Below are 11,829 nucleotides of genomic sequence, written 5' to 3'. Positions count from 1 at the left end.
TGTATTTTGTTTGTGTATTTAATAATAAAAATATCATCACATCTCAATGTATCTAAAGGGTAAAAATATCATATCATGTTATTTTTCCTTTATCTTTCCATATATTTCTCTCTCCGTTATTGGAGAAGATCCTATCCCTCTATATATATTGAAGGTAACTAGTTACTTATAAAGTTGAGAACATAATCTACATATATAGAACGTGTAAGGTTTTTATATTGAATGTTTCATCAATTAATTATATGTTAATCATCATTAATTCTTAAATAAAAATAATACATATAAATTATGAATTAACTGTATAATTTATTATACACTACCATGCATAGAGATAATCCTAAATGATGGATGATGAATTGGGCTTATCTGCATGCAGCCTTTGAGGTAATCCTAAAGGTGGGCCAATTAGGCTTTTTCAGGTACTTCATACTTTTGAAAAGATGATAATCAGTCAGTTCATAATCTTCAATAGTGGAATATAAAATGAGAGAAGGGGATAGGGGACCCCAATTTGCATGCTACAAAGTACAATTAATCAAATGGTCCATTCTCCTCTCCTAGCTGGTTTGATGGCCACTGCTATAACAACCCATGTTATATTATCACCCCACCCCAACAAACTATATATGTATAATTGAACAGTTATATTCAAGTGACCTTACAAGTTTTTAGTTTAGTGGCTTCTTTCTAATGTTTATGAATCACCAATAGCATAAAAGGTGTTCCTAGCAGTTCATAAAATGAAAAATAAATAGACAAATGCAGCATAACAATGTTCATAAGAGGTCACCATTTGAATAATTGATGCCTACCTTTCTATTTGTATCACTAAAAGTTAATACAATTTGCAAGCATTCAGCTACATGTCACAATTTGACAGAACATGGGTTTGGCTACTGAATGTCAGTGCAATTGACACATGGGAGTTATAAAGGTTTATCATAAAAGCAGCTTTCACAAGTGGGCATGGGTAAAAAGATAAAAGTCAGTGTTATCAAACTTCTCAGCCAATTTATAGATTTTTATGATGGCATATTATGAATCAATTTACAAAAAGTTCCATTTCTATCATACAGTGAAAACATAGAAAAAACACTGTCCATTTGTCTTTTAAATGTGGAACAATCTCAAAACAAAAACATTTTCTACTTTATGTAAACTGGTCAATCAAGTTCCAGCACTACTTTACCAGGAATGAGTTTATTGTCTTTTGCCTCATGAGCCTCTTTTACTTGTGTTATGGGAAATGTTTTATCGACGGGTATCTTCATCTTCCCTGCTTCACATAGCTTTCGAATCTCAATTAAGCCTTCTATGTCAGCCCTCATGAATGTCCATGAGTATTCTGTAATTGGTTTCACATTTTAAACAAAAACTTCATATGGTATTTGTTAACATGAGAAAAAAGGAAATAATTGCTACCTTTGGCTTCTAACTTTTGGAGGAACCAATACACATTATTCTTAAAATCAACAATGAATTTCATGCACAGAAATAAACAGCAAGAAAGATAGAGAAAGCATACAATGGAGGAGACAAAGATGAGAATACTACATATGGTTTTGAAGGTGGTGAATAAAGATTTGAGTAAATTACACTCATACCCCCAAGTTTTGGTGAAATTACACAAACTATCTCTCGCTTTTTTGTACCTACACAAACCACCCATATCTATATACATATATTACACTAACTTCTTCTGCATGAAAGATAAGTGTGATCTTTTAAACAAAAATAGTAATGATTGTAATTAAGTTAAATAAAATATGGTATATTGTGGAGACAAATCCAAATTGTATAAGAATCAATATCTCTTCATTATTTTTGATTCATTACAAAATGCATCAATCATTCTAAGGATATGTTGTTTAAGTCACTCTTATATTATATTGTGATGAACCAAAAATAATGAAAATGTATTTGACCCCTATACTGTTTGGACTCGTCTCTAGCCACATTATACCATATTTTGTTTAACTTAATTACGTTTATCGCCATTTTTTGTTTAAAAGATTACACTTATCTCTCATGCAGGAGTAGTCAGTGTAATGCATGTATATAAAATATGGATGGTTTGTGTAGGTGTAAAAAATAGAGAGGTGTTTCGTGCAATTCCACTAAAACTAAAGGGGTGTGAGTGTAATTTACTCTAGAAGATTTTAATTAGTTCTAAACTCTACATAGTGAAAATGAGAAACTCTCCTGAAGACAGGGTAGAGACAGGAGAAAAATTTGCATTCCACTTTGTTAGATTAGCCGGCCACAGGCATTACGTCAAATAGGACAACAAATAATAATTTCTCCACTCATTCACTGGTTATTTTAGCCTACATTGGAGACAAGAGAAGGGAGGGGCATAAAATTTATATATTATGCTTAGCAAAAATACTATGTTAAACAAGAAAAAGAAATTTTATAGCAAACAAGTGACATGCATGAAAGTGTTAACACAAAACCAACATGACAGACAGGCAATTTCTACCTATTCCATGAGAGTATCGGTATTGAATCTGTCTTTTCAATAAAAATGTTGTTGCTGCAGGAAGCCCAATAGCCAGTCCAAACCTATCAGTCAATGATGCTGCCTCACCCTTAAAGTAAAGAAAAATCAAAAGTTTGAAGGACATTGTAGCTGTCAATCTGGCAATGAACCAAGAGAGCAGCTGCAAGTATATTAAGGATGAAAAAGGTGACAAAAGTTTATCTCCTCCTACCTGAAGGGTCATGTAGTGTCCTCCTCGCTTTAGAAAATTAATGCCCATCCGTTCTGTCTCTGGCACCCCAATAGTGTCCAAAACAGCATCAAACTTCCCCTTTATAGCCAATTCAACATCCTGTCTCAAGAATGAAGTTAGAGACAGAGCAAGACTTATGCAAGATGCACTGGCATCAAGAAAGCATAAGATTAAAGATCAAATTATCTTATAATTTTTATTTATTTTTTATTCTAGAGCTAATTGTACTACTCCATATAATGATTATAATATAGGATTATAAGCTTCAGTAAGTTGTTACTTAAACTATTTTAATACCGACAATCCTCTAGGTGCAACCATTAAGAAAGACTTCGACCTAGAGTTGGATCTAAACAGCCTTTTCAAGACTTGGTTTATGAGAGATGTTTAATCCATGTAGCTAACTATACTATGTAGGGAAAGGCTTTTGTTTTTATTGTTATTGTGGTCCTAGAGGTATTCCACTAGTTCAAATATCTTGGTCTTAAATTGTATTTGAGGTTGGGGTTTAAGTTACTTAGGCCTTCTTGGTTCATATTTTAATCTCCAAATTTCCCTCATGGGTTTAGTAAGAAAGTCAATTAGGATAAGGGATCAGTTTTTTCTGTTTATAAATGCAATTAACAATTAAAAAGAAATAAATCAACTCCTAGTCTCCCTCATGTCCTCACTACTAACTTATCCCGATGGTTATTTTAATTATTTTCCCAATAACTACAACCTGCTTTCCCATAGTAACAGACAGTCATTTGCCATATTCATCAAAAGATAGCTAACGTCTCCTGATAAACCAATATGCTAAGTTTTCCTATTTTTATATAAACCAGTATGCTATTTTTTTTTTCATTTTCCCTTTCGTGAAATTTGATATCAACACAATAAGCAATAACAGCATTGTCTTTCATAATTCAAATATGATACAAAAAGATTCATCACCACCTCGGCAACATAATCAACGGCCTGCTCAGCACCAACTGCTAGGATTCGGTCAACACTTTGACTTCCACAAGTAGTTGCAACATTGCAACCAGCAGCAACTGCAATCTGAATTGCAGCAAACCCTACTGCTCCTCCACCACCCACTATTAATATCCTTTGTCTGTTGAGATAAGCTAAAGGATATAAGTGAGAGAAAGAAAAGAGGTTTTTCAGCACACTGAATATTTACTGGATGATAAACTGTTGAAGTACAGAAAATGATATATATGTAAGAGCAAAAACTAATCCATCATGTTGTAATGAAAATCACAATCTCGCCAACAGAAACATACCCCTCACTGATTCTGGCAGTGCTTTTTAGAGCACGCCAAGCTGTCAGTGCAGCAAAAGGAATGGCACTAGCTTCCTACAAGATAACAATAGAAATAAAATTAAATAAAATAAAAAGCATGGTTCAACAGTACAAAGTAAATGAGAAAATAGTGACCATTTGTTAAATGTTGAAACTTGAAAGCACTTGTAAAGTTGTAGTATTTTAACATGTACTTATGATTGTAATGGTAGTACTAGTACCAATGAATTGGAAATATCTAGACAAACATTATTGTTATTTCATACACTTTTGGAGAGTGTTAGACTCAAATGGGACAAAAGAAATATTTATGTTATTAGAATGATCTGGTTTATATTTCATATTAGAAGAACAATATATCAACTTCACAGGGTTTCCACCTAACAAGGAGTTCCCTCCAAACAGTCAACAGACACAGGGTTCCCCCTGAACAAGGAGTTTCCTCCTGCAATCAACACACGACAAAATACCAGAATGAATATCTACCCCACATATCCCTAGACATAGAAATACTACCAATAACTATGCCAAAATAACTACACATACAACAAAAATCAGGCCTAGTGGGTCCCAGTCTGTTTCATATTTCTATCAGAGTCAAATAGGTATACACGATATAAGCCCACTTTCGAACAATATGCAGTTGAGGGACATGTTAGAAACATTTGCATCAGACATCTAATTTTCATCCAGTAAACATAACCTATAAGAAGTTGCTTATCTCATTCTAATGATCTCTCACGTAATTTGATTGGGGGAAGAAAGAAAAAGAATAGATCCAATGTAAAATGAGTCTATGGAGTAATTCAATTTCAAAGTATTGTATAACGTATAGTGTATTAATCCCACCTTGGGCACACCACACAAATTCGTATGATGTCTTCTTGCTACAGATCACAAAATAAGGATGTTTTTCCAAATAACGGCAGATACATAATGAAACCACAATTAATGTTACGGATTGATAACAGAAAATAAATCATTGCTGAACCTGTGCATAGATAAACTAATATACAGCTCTGTTTCATATTACCAATGGTGCTTTTTAACAACCGCAACAACCAAACCCTAGCTCACTAGGTGGGGTTGGCTACATGAGTGGAACAACGTCACAATGATCTATCATAAATTATGTCTATTCACAAAGCATTGATCTCTCAACATTTCCTAATTGATCAGCCTGCAATTTTTTCGTTACCTTCCTCCGCCTCTAGAAATTGGACTAACCTGCAGTTAATTTACTCTCGTTACCAAGGTTTCTAACGATCTTCTCTACACATACCCAAACTACCTCAGACGCAATTCTACTATTTATTCTACATAAAGAGTTATCCCAAATTTCTCCCCGATGCACTCATTCATAATCTGATAATGTCTAGTGTGTCCACTCATCCAACTTAACATTCTCATATATGCCACTTCGAGTTTATTTTCTTGCCAAAATTTTAACGTTCAACATTTAGTCTCATACTACCTACAAATGAAAAAGGAAATGGTTGTACCCAAAAAATGAAAAAGAATCCAACTCAGCACCTCATGCTTAAGTGACTCAAGCCCTTTCCACTTGAATCACACACATAGGTGCCAAAAGGATGATATTGAAAGTTGAAACTACATTCACTTGTAGCAGCTATAATTAAGCCAAACCCCAATCAAACCAGTGCAATTTACCCAAAATAAGAAACTAGAAAGGAAATCAAGATAGACACATACCACATGTGAAAGTGAAGTTGGTTTTGGAGTAACCTCATCATCAGATAGAATAGCATAGTCAGTGTAAGTTCCCCTCACTGCAGTTGGATGCAATGCACCAAAAACTTCTTGACCCACAATCACCGACCGCACCGATTCTCCAACCGCCGCAACCTCGCCACTCACATCCCGACCTAAAATCAGCGGCAACAATGGCTCAAAAATCGAACGCCCATACCCCGATCGCATCTGAAACAAAAAAACAAAAAAAATGAACAATGCTTAGAAAAAATTGAATAAATGGAATTGAATTAAGAGTAAGAGAGTGCTGACTCGAGTGTCTAAGGGGTTGACGGAAACGGCGCGTGTGCGAACGAGGACGTGGTTGGGTTTGAGAGGAGGGACTGGAACATCGGAACGGAGCTGGAGCTTGTCGGCACCGCCGAATGAGGGGAGAACGACGGCGCGGCAGGTTGACACGTAGGATCGGAGTTGATGATGATGATAATTGGAGGGAGTAGTGATTTTTCTGAAAATTCGCATCGTGTGAATTTGAATCAAATATAATGATGATTAGGTTGAAATTGAAATGAGTATTGAGAGAAATGGATTTAGGGATTTTGAATTCGATGATGAGTGTGCATGTGAGTGAGAGTAGAGAAACGTGTCTGTGTTTTGGTCCGCGGAGAGAAAGAGAACGGTGGATTCGTTTTCTTAGTTTAAAAGTGTGTCAGGTTAATCACACTCATTAATTTACAAAAAAACTCGGATGTTCTAATAATATTTTCCCAATTTTTAATGCTTTGGGTCAATTTAAGTATTTACGACGTGTTAATTCAAGTGGTATATGTTTGATTTCTTTTAAATAAAGTCTTAGGTTCGAGTATCGTAGATAAAAAAAATATTCTCATTGGGAAAGTTAGCATCACATACATAAATGTTTCCAACTCGAACATGATTACCTCAAGTACGAGGTAGAAACAAACAAAATTAAGTATTTACCATCGATAGGACACAATTGTAATCACCATATGATTTTGGTAATTTTCACATTTATACTATATTGTTTTTAAAATGAACATTAAGTTTTGTTGATTTCACTATTTCTTTTTGATGGTATTGATATTTGATTTTGGTATTCACGATATACATTTTGAATTTGTTATTAGGTATATACATATTCATCTTAAATGAGAAGTAATTCAACAGTTATGCACCTTAAAGATAAATTTATTTTTGAGAAGTCTCATCAAATGAATTTCCATGTTTACATAGTTTCTATCAACTTATTGCAAGTTCCATTAACGATCTAATTGTGTTACCTTAATAGACTAAGAGATGTGAAACAACATATAATGTTTTAGGATGTAATGTACAAGAAATTACATAAAGGCTATCAACTTTCCAAGTAAATTTAAAAACTTGTTCATCCCACAAAAAACAGCTTAGGTTTGTTGTCATCCCGAGAGAAATCTACAATTAGTTAGGGGAGAGTGTGTGACGAATTGAGATGAGTTAAATATGTCTCTTACTCGTTTCTAAATATTGATCGGGTCAAGTTTTGAACCCGAACCCGTTCCTAATTAGGATAAGATACGTGAGGGACGAGTCCAAAATAAGACGGGTCAAGATAGGGACGAGTCCGAATTAGAAAATGACAAAATGACAAACATAGATTTTTTCTCAAATCTTTAAGCTCAACTAAAATCTTTAAGCACAATCTAAATTACCACAATCTTTATATAAACTCAACTAAAATCTGCATCTCACATACATCAGTATATAAACTACAAACTGTAAATTGCATCATTCAATCTAAAAACTATCACAATCACGTAATTGAAAATTATAGAAGACATTGAAAATTTCATAACAATTTAAACTCTCAAGTGTCAACATAAGCTGAAGTATTCTTGTAAATGATAAAAAAAAACATGAGAACTGAACTGACAACAACACGCTAATATTCAAAAGTTCATAAAAAAATGAATACAATATCTAGTTATTAATTAAAAAATGAATTAAACAATGAAAAAAGTTAAGGAATAAGGATCATAAGATAAGTGGTGTGGATATTTTGTGTGTGCTTGTAAGTATTTGAGTTATGTGGGCTTGTAGGTATTTGAATTATGTAGGCTGAACATAATGGGTATTGATATGTACTTACTCAAATATTCTTAATAAATAACTATAAGGGACGGATCAGACTCATCCCTAAGTCATCGGGTTGAGACAGGTCTACCAGTCGGATCGGGTCTTGTTCACCACTACAACTAGCCCAGACTTATATTTCTCACAAGGAGAAGAATTTTGTTGAGTAAAGTACAAATTTTGCCCATTAATTATGATATAATCGATTATGATTGTAACACCTCTATGATTTATCTATCTATCTATTTATTACCTATATAATAAAAAAAAGGTCACTCATGATATGTGTCAATCTCTCAAACCCCCATGATATGTGTCAATCTCTCATCAAAACTAAAGGTCCCTCATGACATGTGTCAATCTCTCAATCAAAACTTTTCCTCCAAAACATATCAATCTTCTCTTTTTGTTCCTTGTACAATTTAATTCTAATGATTATTGAGTCATTTGTTTTTTATTCTACGAAGAAATTACATCTCACAATAAATGGGATTGAATCCCTTTTCATATGTGAATTACTTCTCCACCATTATCATTTCATATCTCCATATTCTTCTCATCTTTCATTATCATATTTTTCTCTTCTTCTCTCACATGTCTACAATCCAATGTTTCATTCGTCAATCTTTATTTCATTTAAACTTAATAGGATGACTTCTGTATCCTGATACTAAATCTTCATTGTAGATTTGTTCTTATTTTATAAATATGTTGTTTAAAATGTATTTTTATTGATTTTTTCATTCATTAAAATAATATGATGGTTTCTGTATTCCGCTACTCAATCTTCATCATTGTAGATTTGTTCTTCTTTTATAAATATGTTGTTTAAAATGTATTTTTATTGATTTTTTCATTCATTTGTTTACTTTTAGATATGTTCTTATTTTTAATATGTTCTTATCTTCTAAATATTTTAATTTGTTTATATTGTATATATGGCACAATTGATTTCATTATTTTGTAGATTTGTTCTTCCAATAATCATCTTACTTAGTGTCTGATTTACAAGGATTTCATCCTTAACAATGATCAAACTCTCAATATCTATGTTATGTATCCAATAATTAAAGAACTATTATATATACACACACATTTATTTACAAGTTACAATATTGTATTTGTTTGTTTGTTGTTATGAATTTATTTATCTTCTCATCTTATCTAGCTTTTATCATCTTGTCTCTTCATTTGCAGTTTGACTCTCCTTTAAAGCATATCTACATGTTAGTGTTATATCCATGTGTCCATTTCTTATTGAAATCTTCAATTTTATTCTCATGATATGTATCATAATCTTATGATACAACGATATGTATCATAATCTTATTTTTTCAGTAACCTCACATTCTTTGTTTCCTCCAAAGCCCCCATGATATGTATCATAATCTTTGATTATTTTTTCTCACATGATATTTGTCAAAATATTTTTTCCTGTGTGGTTATTTTTGTAAAGCACGAAATACGAATTGGTCATATTCTTTATTTCGACATTTGCAAAAAAGAAACCTCACATCTTATGATACAACGATTAGAGGTTATATTCATTATCTGAGTGTAGAATAATAGTTCTTTAATTTTATTATGTGTTTGTTCTTTTTCATTCGAAGTTATTTTTTTCACTATCTGAATGTATCAACCTTATATTAGTAAGAATAATCTTTATTTTTTTTATTCTCATCATAAATAATTTGGCGTGTTTAATTGTTGAATATGTATATTCTATCTAATTAATCATAGTAAATATGATCATCATATCAGTCATAATCACCAAAGACAATTTAATTTCATTTATATTCTACTATATAACTAATAAATTTATGCAATATTAATATTTAATTTCATTTATATTCTCTTTTGTTTGAATTTATGGACGAGTAACAAAAAATATAATATAAATTTGCATAATTATAGCTAATAAATTTGTGAAATACTAATTGAGTAATAATTACTCATTAATGTCTTTGAATGTATTAGTTGAGTAATATTAATTGTTAGTTACACTTTAGAAACTGAAATTTTAGGCATGATTGTCTTTGATGTATTTTGCTTTATTATCTAAAAACTAAATAATTGTCCTCCACAATTATTTTTGTTATTTGATTTTTATTGTGTTTTTTGATTGAATTTCTCTTTAATAGGATGTAATAATGAAAATATTAAAGAAATTTCATTTGATTTTGATAATTAATTAATTTGATTTATATTTTGATTCGCTAATTTTAAGCAATGCTTATTATGGATATATATTTGCATAACTTTAAATAATAAATTTGCGAAATATATTTATATTCAATTCCTTTTATATTTTATTTTGATTGAATTTATGGATCAATTACAAAATTTGAATTTATGGATCAATTTATATTTTTATGTAATTTGTCATGATTCATTGAACTCCATGATAAACGTGATTAATTGAGCATATTACATGATTAGTTTATCATTGTAAATTTAATGCATATTTATAATTATACCGATAAAGAGATAATTATACTTATAAAGAAATAATTATATCATAAAGAAACATAAAAGTTCAATATTTTTCAGTCAGTTACAAAAATGATATGGTATACAATTAATCAATTATTAGTTATATTTTAGAAGCCAAAATTATTAGGCATGATTGTCTTTGAATATCTTTTATTCCGTTATCTAAAAATTAAATAATTATTCTCAAAATTAGTTTTGTGATTTGATTTTTCATTGCGTTTTTGGATTAATTTCTATTTAATTTTTAATAGGATGTGACAATCAAAATATGAAAGCAATTTGATTTGATTGTGATAATTAATTTGTTTGATTTATATTTTGATTAAATTATTTATAATTCTCTGATTTTACGCAATGTTTATTATTGATATAAATTTTCCGAATCGTAAATAATAAATTTTTGGAATGTTAATATTTAATTCAATTTATATTCGATGTGTTGTTTGAATTTATGGATCAATTACAAAAATGAAATATAAATTTGTAGTATTATAATTAATGAATTTATGGAATATTAATTGAGTAATGTCTACTCATTAATACTTTACATCATTTCCGATAATTTGTTTATATTTGGATTCATTATTCTAAAATTTATTCTGATTTATTGAATTGCATAACGTGCATGATTAATTGAGCATATTACACAATTATTTAACATTAGAAACTTAATGCACAATTATAATTATATTGATAAATAAATAATTATATTTTTAATGTCATAAATAAATATAAAAACTCAAATTTTATAGGTCAATTACAAAAATGACATTATACACAATTAATCAATTAAGATAAACTATCAAATATAATAAGATGATGATACAACAAATTAACTCTATAATGTATGTGATTTATTTAAAAATAAAAGGAATATGCTTACCTATGCAATATTAAAATATAATTTTACTATAGCAATATTAAAATAATAATAATATGAATCATAACATATTGTTTGTAATTATTTTAGAGTCAAATAATAATATTTATTTTTATACTAATCTTATTTTAGAGTCAAATAATAATTTATTGATTGATAGGATACTACTAACTATATCATGTTATGTATGTGTAAAAAACAATGTTGGAAAAGTTGAGGAAAATGTTAAACAAGAAGAGATCCCGTTTATCTGATTTAAATAGTTAAACGGTATGATTTGACCATATGATTTTATATATAATTAATAATTTTTAACAATACAAATGCACTGGTAACATATATGTTTTTAACCATACGAATGCACGAGTAATATACATATTCTTAATCATAAATGCACATGTAATATGTGTTCTCAATCATGCGGCAAAAAAATATTGTTCCGTGCAAATGCATGGGTAACTTGCTAGTTATACATGAAAACATATTATAATGTTCAAAGTCATTAATTTATTTTAATCAAAGCTCATAAATCTACATCTTATCCTCTAAAGTGCTTCCCAATCTTTAGAGGAGCTTTTGTCTATAGA

General features: G+C 30.3%; 1 protein-coding gene across 1 annotated transcript; it reads right to left on the bottom strand.

Annotated features, from left to right (window-relative positions):
- LOC109348127 (reticulon-4-interacting protein 1, mitochondrial) lies at positions 990–6,448 on the bottom strand. The gene is made up of 7 exons (XM_019588369.1): positions 6,052–6,448; positions 5,740–5,967; positions 4,007–4,080; positions 3,675–3,834; positions 2,715–2,834; positions 2,483–2,591; positions 990–1,345 (listed from the first exon to the last, which is right to left on the bottom strand). Exons 1-7 carry the CDS (start codon positions 6,259–6,261, stop codon positions 1,164–1,166), a joined length of 1,083 nt encoding a protein of 360 aa, XP_019443914.1. The 5' UTR covers positions 6,262–6,448; the 3' UTR covers positions 990–1,163.

Source organism: Lupinus angustifolius, chromosome LG05 (genome assembly GCF_001865875.1).
Source record: "Lupinus angustifolius cultivar Tanjil chromosome LG05, LupAngTanjil_v1.0, whole genome shotgun sequence".
Lineage (NCBI taxonomy): Eukaryota > Viridiplantae > Streptophyta > Magnoliopsida > Fabales > Fabaceae > Lupinus > Lupinus angustifolius.
This window is presented reverse-complemented; position numbering and strand designations above follow the sequence as displayed.